Source organism: Dicentrarchus labrax, unplaced genomic scaffold (assembly GCF_905237075.1).
Source record: "Dicentrarchus labrax unplaced genomic scaffold, dlabrax2021, whole genome shotgun sequence".
Taxonomy (NCBI): domain Eukaryota; kingdom Metazoa; phylum Chordata; class Actinopteri; family Moronidae; genus Dicentrarchus; species Dicentrarchus labrax.
Window position 1 is genome coordinate 1024618 of NW_026136998.1, and position 23683 is coordinate 1048300.

General features: G+C 40.7%; 1 protein-coding gene across 1 annotated transcript; it reads right to left on the minus strand.

Moving 5' to 3' along the window:
• Positions 1–315: 315 nt before the first annotated feature.
• LOC127361277 (scavenger receptor cysteine-rich type 1 protein M130-like) lies at positions 316–11072 on the minus strand. Its single transcript, XM_051395802.1, has 10 exons — positions 10951–11072; positions 7645–7674; positions 7279–7569; positions 6566–6880; positions 6192–6473; positions 4314–4628; positions 3940–4221; positions 3420–3734; positions 3049–3333; positions 316–1309 (listed from the first exon to the last, which is right to left on the minus strand). The coding sequence occupies exons 1-10, from the start codon at positions 11018–11020 to the stop codon at positions 1269–1271; spliced, it is 2226 nt and encodes a 741-aa protein (XP_051251762.1). The 5' UTR covers positions 11021–11072; the 3' UTR covers positions 316–1268.
• Positions 11073–23683: the final 12611 nt, after the last annotated feature.

The following is a 23683-nucleotide window of genomic DNA, read 5'->3' on the forward strand; positions in this document are numbered from 1 at the left end:
AACACTCAAAGCAGAGCAATGAGGAGTCAAATGAACGTCTCTGCAGTTCACAGAGGGTGTGTGGACCAGCACTGTAACCACTGCACTACTGAACACAATGGCATCCATCATAGGGCTGCCTGATTATTTGAAGAGACTTTGACACAAATTTCTTAAAGCTTTCCATTACTGGGATTCCAAACTCTGACCAAATAGAATGAATCCATTTGAATCATGAAATCAAACCACTTGACTACTGATCAACGTACTACACACAAATCAAACATGTTCCCAACTAAGAGAAAAAAACCAAGAAATTCTTGTGAAGCACTAAAATCAGTTAATTTACAGTTTTGTAGTTTAATAAACTGCTTTTACCTTCTTTCTCCAACAAAAAGTAAGCAAAATTCATATGAAATAAGCAAATGTTTATGAAACTGCTATTATTTTTTTTAACATAGTAGAGGGCAGTGATACATCATTACAGTGATAAAATTATAAAGTTCACATCTCACTAACAAGGCGACATTGGTGTCAAACAGCTGCTGACTTTCTGACATTGTACTTTGTCTGCTAACTACATGACTTACATCATTCACTGCAATCTTTTTAAACAGATTCAGCAAATGGCAGCAGATTTGTTGCACCAACCCTGGTTGTGCTCCAGATCTACAAATACGACAGCAGGTCGTCCTGAAGTTTTTCCTCTTATCTCAGGATTGAATTGTTCAAATGTCACTAAATTTGATCGAGTATACCGAACACCAGATTAAGTGGATATGACTTAATTTAACTTTTATTTTAATTTAATATTTAACATTACTTGGCCAACACTGTTCCAAGATTACCAACACTCCCAAATTCCCAGCCAGCCTGGGTCAGTGTGTCTTTGGTTTTGAATTGTGTTGTTTGGATCTCAGTATTCCTGCTTTCAAGTCTAGTTTTCTAATGAAACCATATTTTTTAAGATTTACGTCTTCAGTAGGAACAAACAGGGTTGGAACTGAGAGCCACAGACAGGAAGTCAGAAAGTATTGAGAGACAGGGTAACATGTTGTTGTTTTTGGTCTTTTCATCTTCAGAGTAATACAGATATAATGTTATGTAATAATTTCAGCCAACATGAGTATAAAAATGTAAAATCCTCGACTGAGCTGATGGTTGTCCATCGTGAAATCCATGTGGATATGAGAGGATCTCCTTGGAGGTCCTACTCTGCTCCCTGAGCACCTTCCTCTTCAGTCAGCCCTCCTCCAGCTGCAGGAACACCCAGGTTATAATCATCCAGCTCAATGTTCTCCTGTCTGCCCTGCTTCTGCCTCCTGCAGGCCTGGAGAGACATGACAGCATGAGTCCTCTGTTCAGTTTAATAAACACAGACAGTGTCAGTACCTCCAGTAGAAGCAGAGGGCAGTGGTCACCAACAGCAGAGTCAGTGACAGAACAACCACACAAGGTGTTTTCTCCCAAAATCTGTTGGTGAACTGCCTGTGTTATCTGATCACACATCCTGACTGCCTTTTTCTTCAAACTGTAGAAAGGTCATGATATTCCCTGAACTCCTTTTTCCCCCCTTTTGTGTTCAATGTTAATTAGTCTTCTAATGGTGAATTCCCACAAAACACAGATACAATTACTCCCATGAGTAGACTGCATACAACGTCAATGCAAAGACGCAAATAGAAGTGAATTTACACCGGGTGACATGAATGGGGCAAAATTCTAATTCACATTGAAAATATTCAACTTTGAACGAAGAGACAGAGCTACTGCTTTACACTTGTCTGAGTAACAGTTTCGACTCCATTACAAGACACTTTCAATATCGGTTTTACCCAAATGTCCTGAAAGCTTGTTATCTATTAGCCACTCTCCCACACATTCTAATAAATTTCTAAGAGTGTACTCAGTCCCTCTGTTATCATTCCCAGTTAAAAGTAATGTGGAGTCATCAGCATACATCATTTATATACATAAGAAATAAAAGAGACCCTAAAACGGAACCTTGGGGCACTCCACATATAATATTGTGAGGTTCTGATATAACCCCATCAACATCACAGACGTTCTTGCAGTAAGATAAGAATTTTATTTATTACAGCAGTATGTCTTAAACCCATGCATTGCAGCTTTGACAACACTTGATTTACTGTGTCAAAGGATTTTTTCAAATCAAGCAAGATCATTCCAACATATTTCCTTTCATCAAAGTTTTATCTGATAAAGTCACAGAGGTGAACAAAACAGGTTTCAGTGAATATGTTGCTCTGAAACCAGGCTGATAACAAACTCATACAACATTTTTTCCTTACGAAGTTCTGCCTACTAACCTTGGACATGGTTGTTAAGATCGATACTGGCTGTAATATCCAACATCTGATTTACTATTTTTTTTTCAGTTTACAGGTAAACAGATACAGATAAATTTACTATATGAGTAACTACATTAGAAATTACACTGGGACTATCCCACAAGATTTGGCTGGAAAGATCCAAGTCATTTGATTTGTTTGACTCTCCCTTACCGTTTCCAGACAGGACAAAAATTCATCAGGAACAAAATATTTACAAATTACAAACTGTATCTCTTTCATCCACAGGGTAACTTAACAACCAAACTAGCAGCAAAGGTTTAAAAATTATTAAAATAGTTAAAAACCTCCCCTTTATTAAAATTAATCTTATCCTTAATAAGCAGCCCAATATTTCCAGCAGTGGCATCCACTTTGTGACTTTGATTTCTTATATCTTGATTGATTTCTAAAAAAATATATTTATCATCATATCAATTTTGACTTCTTAGACGTTAAAATATAAATCTCGGTCTGCAATAAAATAAAAAATCTGCACTTTTTAACTGTTAAATTCTAGTCTCCTTTATTGAAGCAACAGCATCAAGTGCAGCTAAAAAATTATCTTTAAAAAAAGATACACAAACACACACAGACAGACAGACAGACAGACAGACTCAAGCCCAGTACTCTACACTTCAGGATGTCACTGTCTTGGATAACATTAGACACAACACACTGGAAACACTGTAATTGATGATGTCACTGATAGGATTACCTGAACAGGTGAGATGAAGGATGTCAGAAGAGGACCGTGATTTTGCACAGTCCCTCAGAGCAAATCTGGACGGAAGACAGTCATAGCTGATCATCCAGACAGATCTGTCCGACAATTCTTTTCTCCATTCTACAGAAACAGCCGAGCCACAGTCCAGACGTCTGCAGGTAACAGCTGCTTCCTTCAGGGTCCAGTCAGAGCCAATCACTGGTCTCCATTCACCATTATGTTTCAGTTCCAGTGTTCCTGCACAGCGACTGTCTCCTCCCACCAACCTGACAGGCTCTGAACAGAAACAAGAGAGTCATCAGTAAAAGAATAAAGTGAGTTTCATCGAAATGAACCAATCAGAGCTGCAGCTCCTCTTCTACCTGAGCAGGTGAGTCCAACAGCTTTTCCAGGTGAGCAGGTGTTTCTAGCTGAGCCTGAGCTTCTACAGTCCAGGAGAGCAGACTCATGGCCTCCACACTGGAACTCTTTGGTCCACATTGGAGCCTCCACTTCTCCATAGAGCGCCCCCTGGAGGACTGAAGGAGCCCCACAGCCGAGCTCCCTACAGACCACCTCTGCATCCTGCTGGTCAAAGTCAGCTTCACACACTGAGGACCACCACTGGTTAGACTGGTCAGACTTCACCTCCAGTCTGCCTGAGCACAGACTAGACCCACCCACCAGTCTGACAGAGTCTGGATGGATAATAGAAGATAAAATAGAGATCGATAAAAGACAGCAGACACAAAATAAAAAGATGTCATTGATAGAGTCTCACAGGAATGACAGGATCTCTACAGGTCTCCCCCCCCTCTCTCTCTCTCTCTCTCTCTGTGTGTGTGTCAACACAAGTACATTACTGTCATATTATGTCACTCATGATGTCACTGATGGGCTTACCTGAACAGGTGAGATCCAGGATGTAGGAAGAGGACTCTGATGTTACACAGTCCCTCAGAGCAGATCCAGACCGAACACAGTAAGACCAGATATCCCATACAGGTCTGTCTGACGACTCTCTCCGTCCTACAGAAACAGCAGAGCCACAGTCCAGTTCTCTGCAGACATCAGCTGCTTTCTTCAGGGTCCAGTCAGAGCCAAACGCTGGTCTCCATTCTCCCTGATATTTCAGCTCCAGTGTTCCTGCACAGCGACTGCCCCCTCCCTCCAACCTGACAGACTCTGAACATAAAAAAGAGAGTCATCAGTAAAAGAATAAAGTGAGTTTCATCAGAACAGAAATGAACCAATCAGAGCTGCAGCTCCTCTTCTACCTGAGCAGGTGAGTCCAACAGCTTTTCCAGGTGAGCAGGTGTTTCTAGCTGAGCCTGAGCTTCTACAGTCCAGGAGAGCAGACTCATGGCCTCCACACTGGAACTCTTTGGTCCACATTGGAGACTCCACTTCTCCATAGAGCGCCCCCTGGAGGACTGAAGGAGCCCCACAGCCGAGCTCCCTACAGACCACTTCTGCATCCTGCTGGTCAAAGTCAGCTTCACACACTGAGAGCCACCACTGGTTAGACTGGTCAGACTTCACCTCCAGTCTTCCTGAGCACAGACTAGTCCCATCCACCAGCCTGACAGAGTCTGGACAGATAATAGAAGATAAAATAGAGAGAGATAAAAGACAGCCGACACAAAATAAAAAGATGTCATCAAACAACAATTCAGTGATACAAACTGCACTCAGAACAATTCCAACAGAAGTTCATCATTAGCAACAGAACACATCTTTATAACAGCACAGACTGCAGCAATGTTCCCATCACATTTACACTGAATACACTGGAATACTTGTTATCCATTTTTCAACACTTTCAACGTGTTTTCAGACAATAACACAACATCATCATCTGCATATTGATCTATTCTGGTCCTTCTGCTCAGGTTCTCCACAATCTTTGCTTTCCACACAAACAGGTTCAAAAGTTTGATTTCTTTCTGAGTTTACTGAGAAGATCTGTAACCCAGAATAACAATCTGTTTAGAAACTATCCAGAAAATCTAAAAGAGATAAAAGACGACAAAGAAGTTTTTACAGTAAGTAATACGTTTTTTTAAATGTTTACACTTTTGTTTTTTTAACATTACACACATTGGCCTGAAACACACACATACACCAAAGGATGCTGGTCCATAGAGGCAGGGAGGTTGCTCATCCTCTGTTTCTGAGAGGCAAGAGGGAGATCAAACTATAAACAGAATAAGTGGTTTAAATAAACAAAGACTAAATCTCAGGATAATTTATAAAATCAGTTTCTGCTTTGGAGAAAATCCATTATTGAAATTGTGATTGAAATGCTTCAACAGCGACACCTGCAGGACACACCTAGTGTCTGAAGGAAAGTGCAGCTGCTGTTTCAGTGTGGGTGTTTACCAATGGTGCTGGGATCATTACTGTCATATTGCCTTTGTAGCAGAGAAATAGAGCTGCTATGTTTGAACTACTTTGTTGAGGATAACTGCCAACTGTCCCTGAATAGAAAGCACACACTACTTTAAAAAGCCCTGGTGAACCTGGACTTGTGATAACGCATCCTTTGGAATAAAATATTGGAACTGAAATACAGTAAGCTTCGTCTGTCTGATTGGAAATGGGGCCAGCTTTGATTCAAGCAGCAAGTAGTCATCATCAGTCAGCACACTTTCCTTCACATGTGTTGAACACTGCCCTGCTTCTTGTTTCATCTCACAGCCTTGATAAATACTCTATCTTCTGCATTAGGCCTGTAGGGTTCATCTGGAAACAACAGCAGTGAATAAAATGATGTTGGTTTTAAGAACTCTTGGAAGCCATTGATTTACTGTTTCATTGTTATTGAACAGAAGAAAGTAGAGATTAGTAAACTAGTGTAAAATAACATGAGGCTGTGGGTTGGTTTTCCTCCTGTCCTCCACAATGTTTGAGTCAGCAGCCACTGATGCACACACAGGACCTGGACACATGCATTAGTGGACAGATATCAGAGTGATGAGGCTGCCACACAGTCACTGCTCCAAGCAGTTAGGGCTTCAGTGCCTTGCTCAAGAGACCTCGGCAGAGGCCAGGAGGTGAACTGGCATCTCTACAGGTGTGTGTGTGTGTGTGTGTGTGTGTGTGTGTCAACATTGGTACATTACAGTCACAGATGATGTCACTGATGGTCTTACCTGAACAGGTGAGATCCAGGATGTAGGAAGAGGAATCTGATGTTACACAGTCCCTCAGAGCAGATCCAGAATGAATACAGGCAGACCTGATCCACCACACAGGTCTGTCTTTGGACTCCTTTCTCCGTCCTACAGAAACAGCAGAGCCACAGTCCAGTTCTCTGCAGGCAACAGCTGCTTTCTTCAGGGTCCAGCCATAGCCAAATGCTGGTCTCCACTTTCCCTGTTTCACCTCCAGTGTTCCTGCACAGCGACCGTCTCCTCCCACCAACCTGACAGACTCTGAACAGAAACAAGAGAGTCATCAGTAAAAGACTAAAGTGAATTTCATCAGAACAGAAATGAACCAATCAGAGCTGCAGCTCCTCTTCTACCTGAGCAGGTGAGTCCAACAGCTTTTCCAGGTGAGCAGGTGTTTCTAGCTGAGCCTGAGCTTCTACAGTCCAGAAGAGCAGACTCATTGCCTCCACACTGGAACTCTTTGGTCCACATTGGAGACTCCACTTCTCCATAGAGCGCCCCCTGGAGGACTGAAGGAGCCCCACAGCCGAGCTCCCTACAGACCACCTCTGCATCCTGCTTGTCAAAGTCAGCTTCACACACTGAGGACCACCACTGGTTAGACTGGTCAGACTTCACCTCCAGTCTTCCTGAACACAGACTAGTCCCATTCACCAGCCTGACAGAGTCTGGACAAATAATAGAAGATAAAATAGAGAGAGATAAAAGCAGACACAAAATAAAAAGATGTCATCAACTGGTAAATGGACATCTTTCTAGTCTTTTGACCACTCAAGGCACCGTACACTACATGCCACATTCACTCATTCACACACATCGATACAGCGATAGCCATAGCAAAAGCAAAGTAATTAATTCATATATAATTATATCACAGAACAATTTGAAGTTCAGTATTGTGCTCAAGGACACGTCAACATGCAACAGGAGGAGATGGGGATCGAACTGTCAACCTTCCGACTCGTGGACAACTCACTCTTCGTCCTGAGCCACAGCCGCCCCAATCCAGTGATTCAAACACATCTTTATAACAGCACAGATTATTAAAATAACCTGATGGTCTTACCTGAACAGGCGAGATCCAGGATGTAGGAAGAGGAATCTGATGTTACACAGTCCCTGAGAGCAGATCCAGACTGAACACAGTTAGACCTGACCCTCCAGACACGTCTGTCTGAGGACTCCTCTTTCCGTAGTACAGAAACAGGAGAGCCACAGTCCAGTTCTCCACAGGCAACAGCTGCTTCCTTCAGGGTCCAGCCAGAGAGAGAGTCACCAACTGGTCTCCAGTCTCCCTGATGTTTCAGCTCCAGTGTTCCTGCACAGCGATTGTCTCCTCCAACCAACCTGACAGGCTCTGAACAGAAACAAGAGAGTCATCAGCATAAGAAGTGACTATAATTATTTATTTCTCTTTTCTTTCTGTATTTACCTGTGTTTTGTTCTCCTTCTATTTGCAGTCCTGAGGAGAAAAACAGAAAATATACATAAGTATAAAGCAGCATTTTTATTGGAGGACACTGCAGTCAGTTTACCTGTTTACTACAGGTTAGAAGAACATGTGAATACCCTGAACACAAAAGTTTTCATTTTGTTTCTGCTTGAAATGATCCCAAACATTCTGACAGTTTCTCTGGCCTGTCTCTTCTTTTGCCACTCGCTTTTTCTCTCTCCGAAGCACAATGTCCAACAGTAATCGTCATCTGTTGAAAACACAGTACGCGTTATATAGTTGTATGGATTAAACAAAGCCTTGGTGCAACGTAATTTGCATAGATGATTTTTAGAGGAATTGTTTCAACCCTACTTAAGATATAACATTATAGGACCCGCTAGTCTCGATAGCAGTGTCAGTAAGCTTGGACCTTACTGATTTTCGGGTTTTGAGAAAGTTGGAACCGGGTCTTGATCCCCCATCCCTAACAATGAGTGACCTCCATACAGTGGTGTAGTGGTCCCTGGAGAAGCGGGTATATTCTCAATCTTTGCCCTTTCTTTAACGCAGCCCAGAAAAACGCCCTGTTTTAGAAACAATGACATGTAATTTATTAGATATATTATATATTCTAATATTATTATATCTATTTAGTTTACCCAAAAATCCGTCAGTAGTATTTGCTCATTGTCACATAATTTTTGCTGCTTGATCTCAGGGAGGAAGGATTATGAAATTACTGAACCAATACTGGCCCACAGACTAGTGAGAGACAACTATGCATTTTGAGTGAACTATTCCTTATTCCTGGAAGGACACCTATTCTCTCACTTGGCAAGTCAGTAGTTTCTTTTGTAAACTGTCTTTGAACAGCTGATTGCAACAGATAGCGTGGGCCAGAGTGTGCCACTATTATAAAATGAACATGACTTGATCAGGAGCAGTTTGTAGGTATAGATAGATAGATAGATAGATAGATAGATAGATAGATAGATAGATATTATATTATATATTATATTTATATTAGATATATAGGTGCGAGCGTCGATGTTGACTGTACCGGTGAAGCATCGCTAACATTAGCTGAGCTGCTGGCTGATGTTGATGTTTGTAATTGTCAAATTAAATGTTTGTTTGGATAGCTCGCTTCATCTTACCGGTTCATTACAAATCCTAAAGGCAAATCATTTAAAGTAAACTTGTAAAAGTGAATTTGTCTTTAGCAATATTTACATCGACATGACCCGCCCTTCTCTGCCTCTGATTGGCTCATTCCTCGTCATGCCTAAAGTTAACCAATCTAATCAGTAAAGGCAGCGAGTATTGGCCAATTAGAGGCAGAGTAGTGTGGGTCATGGCTTCACCATCCTAGGGAAAAAATGGGCAATTTGGCCCGCAGATACTACTGAATGGTGGCATCAGGGGGGTTAGAAATGGGTATACGCAATGCTGACTGAAAAATAGTGAGTGCCAAAACTAACAACAAAATTACAGTTACCTTTTGTGTTTGTGTTTGGATTTAAACAGCTCCAGATTGCGGTGCAATTTATCAGTCCTGGTAACACAGAGAAAGTGCGGAGCAGGGATGGAGAAGGACTCCCACAGAGTAATACAAATCCAGGAGAGAGCATTAATCTTTATCACCTTCTAAGCTTGCAGATGTTTCAAGATGTTTGGCCAAAGTGATGGTAATTTCTTGGCTCTCTCTCCTCGTCTGTTTTTGAACATATGATTTTTGGTGGAACAATTTTTATCAGTTCCCTCTGCTTGTGCTATTACCTCAGCCTCAACTACTGCTCGCTCTCTGTGGAGACATATTCACATATGCTAATGATTAAAAAGTCATACCAGTCAGAAGACAGCTTTCGTTTTGAGGGGAACAAAAACAACTTGTTCTCTTTTCACTTTTTCCATAACTTTGTGATTCTAGTTATGGTTTTTGGATTGAAGGAATTTCTCTCTCCAGTGTTTGGTGCAGCCTTTACTGAGTTACCTAAGTGAACTGTATTCTGCTGACTGTTCATTTCCATCGTCTCTATATGTTTTGTTTGGATTACATGAATGAATTACTCTCAGGGACTTTTTGTTTGTGGGGCTATTGTTGCACTTGCAGTGGTGTGTTGAGTGTGGTTGTGTCAGATGTCTACTGTCTCTGATTTCTCTCTCTCTCTCTCTCTCTCTCTCTCTCTCTTTCAGCAGAGTTGATGGTGGCTGCACCGTGCAAGGTAGCCTTGTGAGTAAAAAACAGCTGTGTGACAGCCGATTTAAACAAAAGATCAATAAAACCTGATACCGGTGATACCAATCTTTGAGATCAGATTGGACATCCCTTGCACAGAAAGATAATCACTGGTGGGACTCCATTAAAAAAAAAAAAATCTAATTAAGTAGAGGCTTTGTAATTAATTAATCTCAATTAATCGCATATCAATATTTGACACGAGAAGCAACATTTTTCAATTTAAATGGATTTTGGTATATGACTGAATCAATGAATGGACACTGAGTGTTAACATAAAGTGCAATATGAATAAAGAATATTTTGATTGCATTGTTCACAAGGCACAAACTTAATTTCAAGTTAGCTATATTCAAGCTTTTTCAGGACTTTTTGTAAACTTTTCTATGTCTTCTTTGTTTTTGTTTATTAAAATAAAAAACCTGCTCGAACTAGGAGCGTTGTCTGTTGTATGTTTGGCATTGAGGTGGTAGCGGAGGCTGGAAGTGCTCCGGTGATTCTTTCTTGCACAAATTGCACACAACTGTGCTTTTAACAGGCTTTCCACCCAGTAGTTTATTAAAACTTAAAACTCCGCCCACCGAACCCAGCAGTTCCAGTTGGAGTGCAAGAATAAATTGCGATTAAATGCGTTATTTTTTTTGTCGTGTTATTTTTTCTGTAATTAATTAATCGTAATTAACGCGATAAAGTCCCAGCCCTAAATATATATATATATATATATATATATATATACATATTACTATTTACAGAATGTATATAAATATATTAATAGGTGGTTGCAAACTAATTATTGGGTAAAAATAGAATAAAAAACTGGCTTTGATGAAAATCTGAAGGATTAAAATTTAATGTGAATGATTTTACAGAGTTTTGTGAAAAACAGATAAAAAACATTCTTCAACTGAATCAACCAACAGCAGTTTGATTGATATTCACTCATAACAAAACTGATTTAAAATCAATGAAAATGGAGATATCTGTTTCTGTAAATGAAGCCTTCATATGTTCCTCCAACATCCAACACAAATATTTAACACATCATCTTTAAAGCAGAGTCCTACCTGAGCTCAACAGCAACAGCAACAGTACCAACATGTGATCCATGTCCAGGTAGAGCGTCTCTTTGTCCATCTGTCTGGTCTCTGATCTGGTCTCTCTGATATGTGCTGTCCTCAGTGTCTGTCTGCGTACAGGAAGAGGTGGAGCTTTACTGGAGTATATCTGACTGACTCTCTGTCACATGTTCAGCTTTTTCTGTCGGCCATCCCAGATTGCAAGGAATGTTCCCACAACGTTAGCTAACATTCCCTACAAGTTCTAAGTATGGTTTAACAAAAATGATTTAATATAATGTTCAAAGATGTTCAGAACAGAAAGTGGATTATTTCAAATAATGTTGAGGCACATGTCATCATTCTGCTGGTGTAGGGTGCATTGTCAATTATTTTAGTGATCTGTGATAAAATATTTTTTGAAATAGAAAATATGGTGTGTGATATATATTATTCAAAGAATGTCTGTATGGATTCTGGTAACATTTGAACACAGCACTGACATCTGCCCTGTATCTACAGCACTTACATCTGCCCTGTATCTACAGCACTGACCTCTGTAAATGTTGTCAAATGGACTCAAATCTTTATTAACTCTCTCTGAAAGAAATTAGTGTCAACTTATTGGACTTCACTAAAACTTATGAAATAAAGTTAATATATAATTTCTGTTACTATTATATGTATCAAAATAACAGTACAGCCCTCTGACCTGCATTTACAGCACTGATCTATGAATTGTATATACAACACTGATATTTATCACTGTAAATAGGTCTATGAAAAGCATTTAATTACAGTTTCCTTTGTTTGATATATTCTAAAATGTATTTAGAAATACATTTAAATAATTTATCTTGGTGTGGTGTCTACTCTATTTCATCCTGAAGTGATCTACCCAAGGAATAAATTGTGTTATTTCTGTTAAGTGCTTGTCCCTGTTCCACTCATTCTAACAAACATCTTTGGCTGCCATAGAAACATCACCTTACAACGCACTTCCAACAGACAAGGGCATTCTTCTCAGGCTTCTGATGACGTTGTGAGTAAAGGAAAAAGACCTCACATTTGCAGTGCATTTTGTGTCATTTTATCTTCTGAGAAGATATAAAAATCATTAATAACAGAGATGATTATCACTCCCAGACGAGCCCCTATTTAGTCACAACCTGGCTCAAAAGAGTGTGACAAAGAGGGAGACCACACAGTCTGTGAATTGTTAACACAATGTAATTAAGTAAATACCAAAATAATCAATACAGTTTAATATGTCTATTAGTAAATCAGTATGTCTGCAATGTCTGTGTGAGTGAAGGGTGAGGTGTATATTTATAAATGTAAAATCCAGAACACAAACAAAAACCAACATTTCAGTCAGCAGGTCAGGGGAAGAGAGTGAGAGAGCCTTGCAGGTCTGATTTATAGCCTCCTGAGCCAAGCCTCCTCAGGTGAGCTGCATCAGAGGGTAATCTCAGCTCCACCCCCTACTTCCTGAAACAAAGAGTATACAACCAAGCAAGAGGAACAGAATAAGGCCAACCCTAGGGCCGTCACACTGAATTTAAATACATTGACATTTATCAGTCATCAGCTCATCATCTGTGTCACCTGTATTGTTACCTGTGTTTGCTTTACTAATTGAGGCGCCATCTTGTGGTTACATAAAAACACAGCAAACCAGGCAACAGAACAAACCAAAATGCTTAAAGATAGGACCTCATTAAAAAGTGTATCTGTAAGCAAAAGATAAACTAAAGCATGACTTACCATCCTGTGCAGGAGGAGCTGACTCCTCTTCATCACTACTGCTGTACCTAGGCTGCTGACTTGACTGAGCCTTTTCACTGCTGCTGGTAGAAGCTGTGGCTGGCTCTGACTCTTTTCTTTTTTTTGAAGAAGCTCTGAATATCTCTGCTTCTCTTCGTAACTATTCTCTTAATATCCCTGGGGGAAATGTAATTCAATCACTCAATCAGTCAGTCAGTCAATTCACTTTAAAGTAATAGCTATAACTACAAACGTCAAGCAGGATCATTGTCAAATTGGGTTAGAATCAGTGTGTAAAATACAGGTGTTGGTGGGGCTCTGGACCCCTTAAATAACAGCTTTGACTCCATTAAAATGTCAAAAAGAAGGGAGGTGTCAACAATGTGCCTAATTATGTCTATTTATAGGATCTACAAAGGTTTATTTTTACATAACTACCACTCTTACCACTCACTTTTAATAACACTATTAACACATATTGCATCTCAAGCATTTGTGGCATTTGAATGCAGTTTGCTTTGCCTCTGCCTATTTAAACGTCTAAAAACATGTGAACTGTGAAGATGAGCTAATTGATACAAACAAAAAGTCCTTCATCTCCAAGAGAAATAAGTCTTTTAAGAGCCCTTAAAGCACAGAGCAAATAAATAAGTCACAGCTTGTTCTTCTGTTATAGCTAACTTAAATCTAGACTGTCACTCTATATTTCACACACAGGTGGGCAAAAAAAAAAAATTTAGCTCTATTGAACACACACATCAGAAAAAACAGTCTTCAGTCCAGAAAATAGGTTTTCAAATAATAAAAAAACAAAATGCTAACATTCAATGCTTAATTGTTCCTTTCTGTTAGGATAAAGTTTCTCCAATTCAGAGGGAACTACGATATAACTAAACATTAAACTACCATTCCTCTCAATCGATAGACTGTCAGCGTTTTCTATATTTTTTGTTTTGTTGATGTTGTAACTTTCTCCGTCCCCCCCGGGCCCCAGCAGCAGCAGGGCAGCGTGCCCCATGGGTCACCGACCTGCATGGCCAAACGTCCGCTGAGCAGAAATCAGCTCACAGCCTCAGTACGACCATTACTGTGTTAGTTAAAAATGAAAAACTGGCCCTAAATATTGATCAACTTATTTGATTGACAGCATTTTTTTTCTTGTGTTGACGAACTTGACCAACTACCTATCAGATCTGGGGTGGCCACAGGTGGCCAATGAGCCAGGCCACCCCCCAGAATCGCCATTGCTTCAATATACTGAATACATAATGACATAGCATTTTGAACTGTAATTGCACCTGCTCTCTCAGTCCTGCCCTCCTGACAGTTTCGTCTTGGATCTATAATATTTTCCAACCATGTAGTTTATATAGCAAGTTACTTGAAGAACTGGTCTCTTCATCACTGTTAATAATGAATAAATAGCCTATTGGATCCACCCAACCCTATTTGACGTCAGAAGTCGTTGCACTCCGCCGATAAATACAGAGACTGACTCTCACATCAAGCTCATACAGCCACTGAGATCAACTCCAACCGAGGAAATCCAATATCTGGAAGACTGGCAGAAAATCAGCCACAGAGTCCTGGTCCAAACAGAGTCCAAACAGGTCAGTAGTTTGAGCCTTTTGTCTACATTTAACATAGAGGCACAAATTGAATCAATATATTTTCAAAATCCCAAACCAGGACTGTAAACCATCAGGGTCATAATTGTTTTGGCAGTCTGTCCCAGTGGGGCTAACCATGGTACTGTATGTGAACATCAGACAACACCTAACAACGTGTGTTGTTAGGTGTTATCTCTTGCAGAGCTCCTGTTTTTCTTTTTGCCCTTGAACTCGACCGTAAAGTTTTCGGCCTCTGTTTAGTTCATGTATGATAAAATAGTAGCATGGCTACATGGTTCTTGGTTGAGCTGACAAAAACACAGACCCAAACTCTTACTTCCACCAGGCACAGCTTTAAAACGTCGCGACTGCATCGCCAAAGTTCAGCATATTTCTTTTACTGAAGATTATGCACTTTAGGGTTCTTCTCAAAAGATGACTGTGGTAAGTTATTGTGTTTATGGTAATAATCTTGTTGCAAATAATTACCAGTTAACTGTGTATGTAGATCAGGTAATACAAGTGGAAAAAAGAGTCTGGATAGATGTGTAAACAGAAGGGATTACTGCTCACACATGAGCTGTGATTTCAGTAAATGAAAGCAAAGGAAATATTAAACAAATAAATGATTTTTCTCTTGGCTCACAAAACTTTACATCCTCTTTCTGTCTTTTTCTGTGTTTCTCTGTAGTGGCACAACCATGATGAGAGAGGACTACCTGAGAGACCCAGACTACTTTATGGCTTTAGCCTGTCTGTCAGCCAAAAGGAGCAAAGACCCAAGCACACAGATGTGTGTGTGTGTGTGTGTGTGTTTGCATGGGTATATTATTAGTAGGACTTAGGCAACCAAAAAAAATCTTGGTTGATAGTAGGGCTGGGTATCGGTACTCGATACCTTTCAGGTATCGACCGAAACAACATAGTATCGAGTAGTATCGAAACTGCGCCTGTCAAACGATACCTGCAATCGGTTCTTTTTGTACCCACTACCCAGATCAAGAAAAAAAAAAGACTGTTTCTATGGTTTTGCTTTGTATGGCGGTAAAGCGTGCCCTTATGTCTGGTTGGTTAGCCAGGACCTGTTTGGTTAGCCAGGACCTGTTTGTCAGTCTGGAAGCTGAAGTCCCACAGCACCTTGGCCCTGTTGTTGTCAGCCACCTTCTGTGGTGCGGCCCATTTGGATTTGGGTACTTCTATTCCATACTGGGTACAGATGTTCCTGTACACTATTCCAGCCACTTGGTTGTGTCTCTCCATGTACGCTGACCCGGCTAGCATCTTACACCCTGCTACTATGTGCTGGACTGTCTCAGGGGCATCTTTGCATAGTCTGCACCTTGGGTCAGATCTACTCTTGTAGATCTTGGCCTCTATGGCTCTTGTACCTAGGGCCTGTTCTTGTGCTGCCATGATCAGTGCCTCTGTGCTGTCTCTGAGTCCAGCCTTTTCCAGCCATTGGTCTCTATCTTCTCGATATCAGCCACTTCTTCAATTTGGCGGTGGTACGTGCCATGTAGGGGCTTGTCCCTCCAGGTTTTCTGCTCCTCTTCTTCTTCGGCACTCTTATTGGGTTTCTGTTGCCTGAGACATTCACTTAGCAGTTCATCCTTTGTGCCCATTTTTCTTATGTACTCTTGGATTTTTGATGTTTCATCCTGGATAGTGGCCTTGATGCTCACTAGTCCTCGGCCTCCCTCTCTCCGCTTAGCATACAGTCTCAGGGTGCTGGATTTGGGGTGAAACCCTCCGTGCATGGTGAGGAGCTTTCTTGTCTTGATATCTGTAGCTTCTATCTCCTCCTTTGGCCAGCTTATGATCCCAGCAGGGTATCTGATGACTGGTAGTGCATACATGTTGATGGCTTGGGTCTTGTTCCTGCCATTCAGCTGACTTTTCAGGACCTGCCTTACTCTCTGGAGGTATTTGGTTGTGGTTGACTTCCTTGCGGCTTCCTCATGGTTTCCATTAGCCTGTGGGATACCAAGGTACTTGTAGCTGTCTTGGATATCACCTATGTTGCCCTCTGGTAGGTCAACCCCTTCAGTTCTGATCATCTTGCCTCTCTTTGAGACCATCCGACCGCACTTGTCCAATCCGAATGACATTCCTATGTCGTTGCTCTAGATCCTGTTGGTGTGGATCAGTGAGTGGATTTCTCGCTCATTCCTGGCGTACAGCTTGATGTCATCCATGTAGAGCAGGTGGCTAATTGTTGCTCCACTTCGGAATTGGTGCCGGTAACCAGTCTTTGTGATGATCTGACTGAGGGGGTTAAGGCCTATGCAGAACAGCAGTGGTGATAGCGCATCTCCTTGGTATATGCCGCATTTGATGTTGACTTGGGCAATTGGCTTTGAGTCGGCCTCTAGGGTTGTCTTCCACATTCCCATCGAGTTCTGGATGAAGGCCCTTAGGTTCCTGTTAATCTTATACAGTTCCAGACATTCCAGTATCCATGTGTGGGGCACTGAGTCATAAGCTTTCTTGTAGTCGATCTAGGCGGTGCACAGGTTGGTCTGTCTGCTCTTACAGTCTTGGGCGACTGCTCAATCGACCAGTAGCTGGTGCTTGGCTCCTCTGGTGTTGCTACCAATTCCTTTCTGAGCCCCGCTCATGTATTGAGCTGTGTGCTTACTCATCTTAGCCGCGATGATGCCTGACAGGGCCTTCCATGTAGTAGAGACAGGTTATTGGCCGGTAGTTGGATGGGATGGGTCCCTTCTGAGGGTCCTTCAGGATTAGGACCGTCCTGCCCTGGGTTAGCCACTCTGGGCGGGACCCATCCCTTAGCAGCTGGTTCATCTGTGCTTCTAGGCGTTCATGGAGTGCTGTTAGCTTCTTCAGCCAGTAGGCATGGATCATATCGGGGCCTGGTGCTGTCCAGCTCTTCATCTTTGACACTCTTTCTTGGATGTCTGCCATTGAGATGGTTACTGGTTCTTGTTCTGGGAGGTTGCTGTGGTCTGCTCTTAAGTCCACTAGCCATTGGGCATCTGGGTTGTGTGATGCCTCTTTTTCCCATATGGCCTTCCAGTATTCTTCCACCTCAGCTCTTGGTGGGTCTGACCTGTTGTTATTTCCTCCCTGCCACTGAGAGTACACCTTGGCTGATTCAGTAGAGAACAGCTTGTTTATTCTCCTGGCCTCTGCCTCCTTGGTGTATCTCTTCAACCGGGTGGCCAGTGCTGTTGGTCTCTGTTTGGCAGTTTCGAGTGCTTCAGGTATGGAGAGCTTGGTGTATTTCCTGGGTGCCCCTTATACATGTATATATGTATATCCGTAGCAATAAACACTCAGTAGCAGTAGTTAGTACATTGGCCCACATTTGCATTTGTCTGATCTTCACATTTATAAATGAACAATGTTAATTCAGTTTGATACTAATCACTGCCCTTTGAGCAAGTAGTAGACATAACTAGGCTATATGGACAGCAATTGTTTTGGTCACACGGTGTACCAAACCGAGATAGTCACATACTAAACCAAACTGTTTGGGGCCCTCACATAGGGGGCCCCTTATGGCCATAGCCTCAAGTGACATCACTCGAGGCAACTGTTGGTTAGATCTGAAGACTACAAGTTTGAATATAAAAATTAGCTACCTTAGTAGGACGACTGTAACTTACTCCTCCTTTCTGTTTGAGATTAGCAGCTTTAGGCTATTAGCCACTACTATCATAACAGAAGTGAATCTCTTCAATCTCTAAAAAATGTTAAGTTAACAGGATTCAGTCACTGGAGCGCATAAATGCGTTAAAAAACATAAACAGTCAGTGCCTGTGTCAGAAAACACATCATCTGTTATGTGTTGGTAATCTAGAGAACCCAGGTCCAGACACAGAAGGGGAGGCAGTAGTGAAAAAAAAAACAGTACAGTACAACCTCATTAAATTTCAAATAATATAACTTGCAATGTCTCTCGACAGTGTGCCATGCAGAGCTGAATGCCATTATGAACAAGAACAGTGCTGATGTGAAAGGCTGCACCATGTATGTGACTTTGTTCCCCTGCAACAAGTGTGCCAAGCTCATCATCCAGGCAGGTGTGTTGACCACCCACATACACACACACACACACACACACACACACACACACACACACACACACACACACACTCCACAATAACAATATCTTCCTGCCGGACAACGCTGTGAATGATTAGGAAGAAAATGAAGATGCTGTTCATGTTATTAGACAGAGAGAACGATCACTTCCATGATTCACTGATGTGGGATAAAACACAATGTATGATACACACGATGAAGCTTTACATCATTTTCTTTTATTCCACTGCAATTGAGAGGAAAAGAAGAAGTAATAAATGTTTTGAGTGTGAGTGTAGTGGAAATCAACAGATTTCAGTTGATCAGGTGTATTTGGAATTAATATATTGCTATATGGCATATATAGTATATATAGTGGCATGAGAATGTGCCAGAGGCCACTAAACTTGGACTTTCACAATCCAAATGTTTCTCTGGGCTACTTTTGGGCACCGGTTGGCCACTTCATATCCTTGTGGAAAGCCCTAATATATATAAAATTTTTATTACCTCTTGCTGGATTGACTTTGTGATGTGAACGACAAAATTTAGGTCAGTGGTTCCCAACCAGGGGGTTGTGAGGTCACGAGGACTTCTTAATTTTAAGGTGCTTGACTGCCATTGCCAATACTGTTGTTGCTGTGCACCTGTCTGTCTGTCTGTCTGTCTGTCTGTCTGTCTGTCTGTCTGTCTCTCGTCTCTCTCTCTCTCTCTCTCTCTCTCTCTCTCTCTCTCTCTCTCTCTCTCTCTCTCTCTCTCACTCACCCACCCACCCCAACTGGTCGAGACAGATGACCACCCACCTAGAGCCGGAGGATCTGTCCTAGGTTTCTGCCTTTTAACAGGCAGTTTTTCCTTGCCCTTGTCTCCAAGGTCTTGCTCATGGTGGTACTGTTGGGTCTCTGTAATTAATGTTTTAAAGAGTTCGGTCTAGACCTGCTCTATTTGAAAAGTGTCCTGAGATAACTTCTGTTATGAATTGGCGCTATACAAATAAAATTGAATTGAATTGAATTGAACTGTTATCAGGTATATATTATGAAATATCCATAAAATATGTCACTTAGTTGCTCATCCGTTTACTCAATGATAGAAAAAGGTTCCCTCATGGAAAAGGGGACGTGAATGAGTGCAGAAAGAGAGAGGAAGAGAGGAGCTCAGTGCATCATGGGAAATCCCCCGATAGTCTAGGCCTATAGCAGCATAACTAAGGGATGGTTCAGGACTCACCTGATCCAGCCCTAACTATAAGCTTTATCAAAGAGGAATGTCTTAAGCCTACTCTTGAATGTGGAGAGGGTGTTACTCATTTCATTTCTGTCGGTCACATACAGTGACATACATTGTACTATTAGCAATATTGTATATATTGTATTACTATAAGGTACATAGACTCTCATTATATTTCTATTTCCATTTGAATTTTGCATACTTTTATGTATGCTCTATATACATTTATATTCTATATATATTGTGTTAGATATTGTAATATAAGTATTATTTTTATTCTTTAACATGCACCTTGAACAATTGTAACAAACAAATTTTCCCCCAAAGATCAATAAAGTATTTGTGATTTGTTTGTTAAGAAGACTAATAATGGTATTTATTCAACACTCCTGCCATCCTTCATTATCCCTTCCTTCCTCTGTCCAGGTATTAGGGATGTGGTCTTTCTTTCTGATAAGTACCATACCCTTGTGGAGACGGAAGCTTCCAGAAGGCTGCTCAGCACAGCAGGCATACAATTCAAGTGAGTAACTGCTTTTCTCCGGCACACAGGAAAAAACAGAACTCGTGTTGCTTTCTTGCCTTAAAGTGAAATTTCACCCTGATACTCAGGCTCTGTTATCTTGTGATGGGTTAATTTCTATTAACCTGTTTTGTTGCACCAAGGTTTTCCCAACTTCAGAATACTTTTCAACAAGCCTATGAGAATGTGCTTGTACATTTTGTTCATTTAGGTCAACAGTGTGTCTGGTGGAATATGACACCTAATGCTTACATTTTAAATATAATCCATTTAAAACAGAGTTATCATTGATGTACTTCTATAGTAACTTAACCAAACATTATTATAGAATATCGGTTGATATATCAGTCTAAGTCATCCACATTTGACCAGTTATTCATCACAACAATACACCAGAAAACAACAATGGGCAATAACAAGGCAATAAGGTTGACAAAATGTTTGAGGGCAGTCCACAGTGCTGCAAGGTATGTCAAAGGCTTTCACTTCAGTTTTATTTGTATAGCACCAATTCATAACAGAAGTTATCTCAGGACACTTTTCAAATAGAGCAGGTCATAAAATTATTTACAGAGACCCAACAGCTCCCACCATGAGCAAGCACTTAGCGACAGCGGCAAGGAAAACCTTTCATTTTAGAGGCAGAAACCTCGGACAGACCCCGACGCTAGGTGGGTGGGAGGAAGACAGAGAGAGAGAGACAGACAGACAGACAGACAGAGGTGCACAAGGTGGTGGACAATGAGCAGTGATTATATTAATAATAGTAACTTTAGTAATAGGCTTTATGGTTATTTTCACATTTTATAACATTTATTTTAACCTCTAAAATAGCACTTTAGTTTTGATGTTTGAGCAGATGAGATGAAAGTATGATTTCAAAAGACAATGAAGAGGAAACTCTCTTTGTCATCCATGTTTTCTTTCCATGTGTGTCCTCATACCTGTTTGCCCTGTAATTATGTACATACTGTTGTTTTCCTCTGTGTGTCGTGGCAGGGAGTTCCAACCCCAGAGGGCTGAGATTCCTATTGCCTTCAGATCCTTCTAAGACCCTTAAACAGCATGACTATGGCAACACGCAAACCCCGAATGAGGTGGAAGACTGCTGAGATTGAAAGGGACTTTGATGCCTCTTTTCTCTATGTCTTCTTGCCGCTTGCTTTGCTTAAAGGAAAACTCAAACATATCTCGAGTTTACCTGACACTTTGCCCCTTGAGCATGCTCCCACATTTATTTCCTTTTTAAGGTCCAGTGTGTAACATTTAGGAAGATCAGAAATGGAATATAATATTCATATGTATGTTTTTATTAGTGTATAATCACCTGAGAAAAAGAATTGTTGTGTTTGCGTTACATTAGAATGATGTTGTCTCCAGATGCTGCAGGTTGTTTCTATAGTAGCCCAGAACAAACACTGGCTCCAAATAAGGCTGTTTTTCACATGTTTCTTGGCCACCATAGTTTTCCCCTCACACTTGGAAAGGAAGGGTGAAACAAGTGAGTTGCAACCTGCAACTACATCGCTAGATTCCACTAAATCCTATGTTTTCCTTTACCTTTAAAACTCCCTTTGGGTTTAGGAATTCACGAGCACACTGAACACTCTTCAGTGTTTGATTTTAAAATCTTTTGTTTTGACTAATACAGACACACCTTAATATTATGGTAATTTGACAGTGGTTGCTGCCCAGTAAATCAGTGAATACTGGGAGCTGCTCATTGTCACTGAGCATCTTACCATCCAACCACAATACAAAGTTTCCTTATCTCAACACACTATTTATATATTACTGTGTGCATATGGGGTTTTTAATATCATTTAAGCAATGTGTTCTGAAAGGTGTTGCTATACATTTTTTTGTAATTGCAATGTGTGGGTTAGGGTTTTTAATTAAAAAATGTCTAATTATCACTCAAAACACAGTTTATTTTTTAGATTGCCATCGTTTTCCTACTTTGTGCTCATTTACCACAGTCTTCGCATGTGTGCCTTCCTATTAAATGACTTGGAACCACTTCTCAGTTCTGTCTTCATCATCTGTCATGTCGAAGTGTCCTTGAACCCCAAATTGCTCTCGACGCTGTGCATCGGAGTATGAGTGTATATGAATGAGTAGTTTCTGTTCTGGTTAGCAGTTGGCACAGTGTGTAACCATCAGTGTGTGAATGGGGTGAGTATGGCATGTACAGTGTTGGGCAAGTTACTTTTAAAAAGTAATTAGTTACAGTTACTAGTTACTTCTCCAAAAAGTAATTAAATTAGTTATTCAGTTACAAATTATAAAAATCACTAGTTACTGCAGAAAGTAACTATTGCGTTGCTTTCAAGTAAATTTTTAAATGTGACCCCACCTCCACCCCTCTTTAACGGAACTTAAAATACATGAGCATGTTCAATTATTTATGATAAATCTGAATATTATAATGAAATGGACACTTACTACATTATTAACAGAAACAATGTACACAAGTCTAAACTATTTTAATGTTGCTGTGGGACAAAGTGAGACTAGCCTCCAATCAAATGCCATGTATGTAGATATTATATTTATATAGTGGATCGATGCAAATAACACAATAGATGTTTTGGAACTTTTGACATTCATTGCCCCTCAACAGGCCACAACTGGGCAAAATTAAATTATGCCTGTTATACCAAAAAATAAATAACAAATATATACAATCTTTGTAGTGCAAATAAATAAAAAACAAACAAAAAAAAACTTCAGACAATTGGTAGATAAACTGTACTTCAAGTATATTCTTCCTCGAAAAAGTAGAACAGTGTAACTGTACGAAAGGCTTTTATTGTGAAGGTGCATTTAGGGAAAGTGACGCAATCACGCCCCGTGGCGCGGTGACCCGCACACAGCCTGCAGCCGAGGCGACGGACCTTTTCCTTTTCTACCTTTACACCTGGACACACCTGTGGGGACGTTTAGTATATTTGGCCTTTAACTAAGGTTGTTGTTGTTTGGAGTGAGTTTTATTGTGTTACTCTGAGTGTTAAGTGGATGCAAGAAGTAAGTATCGTTTCTATATTGTGTTAATGACGACGCACCTCGTTAACTCTCACGTGTGTTTAACGCCGACAGGTAACGGATGTCCGTTGTTTAACACTGTTTATGAGTATAATGTGAATGCTGATGTTTGAGTGGTTTGAGGGTCCAGTGAGCTAGCAGTCGGTAACTTGACGTAGTTCAGGTGGTTAATGACATGTGCGCCATGTGCCATTGTTTATTTAACACCCAGTTAAGCCAGTAGATGGAGCTATTGGACCAGTTAACCTATTATTATGGTTAATGTGTATTTCTGTTGGTGTAAATGTCATTATTATTGTTGCACATATGTCTGTATTTTTCTGCTCATGTAAGCACATTTGTTATTATGGAGATGAAGGTGTATAATGTGATTATTATTATTATTTCCAGAACTGTGACAACATTGAGTGTTCAATAAATCACTGCAGTCATCAGATCTGCTGGCAAAGAAGACATCCTGTCCTCATTCCTGTGTCCTGACCGACACCGCATCTCTGCTGTATAAACCTAAACGAGCTAG

Coding starts and splice junctions, on each gene's coding strand:
- LOC127361277 (XM_051395802.1), bottom strand. CDS start 11,020: ATGGACAAAGAGACGCTCTACCTGGACATGGATCACATGTTGGTACTG. Junction 7,675..10,950: donor GCTGTTGCTGTTGAGCTCAG/GTAGGACTCTGC, acceptor TTTTCTCCTCAG/GACTGCAAATAGAAGGAGAA. Junction 4,222..4,313: donor TGTTGGACTCACCTGCTCAG/GTAGAAGAGGAG, acceptor TTTTATGTTCAG/AGTCTGTCAGGTTGGAGGGA.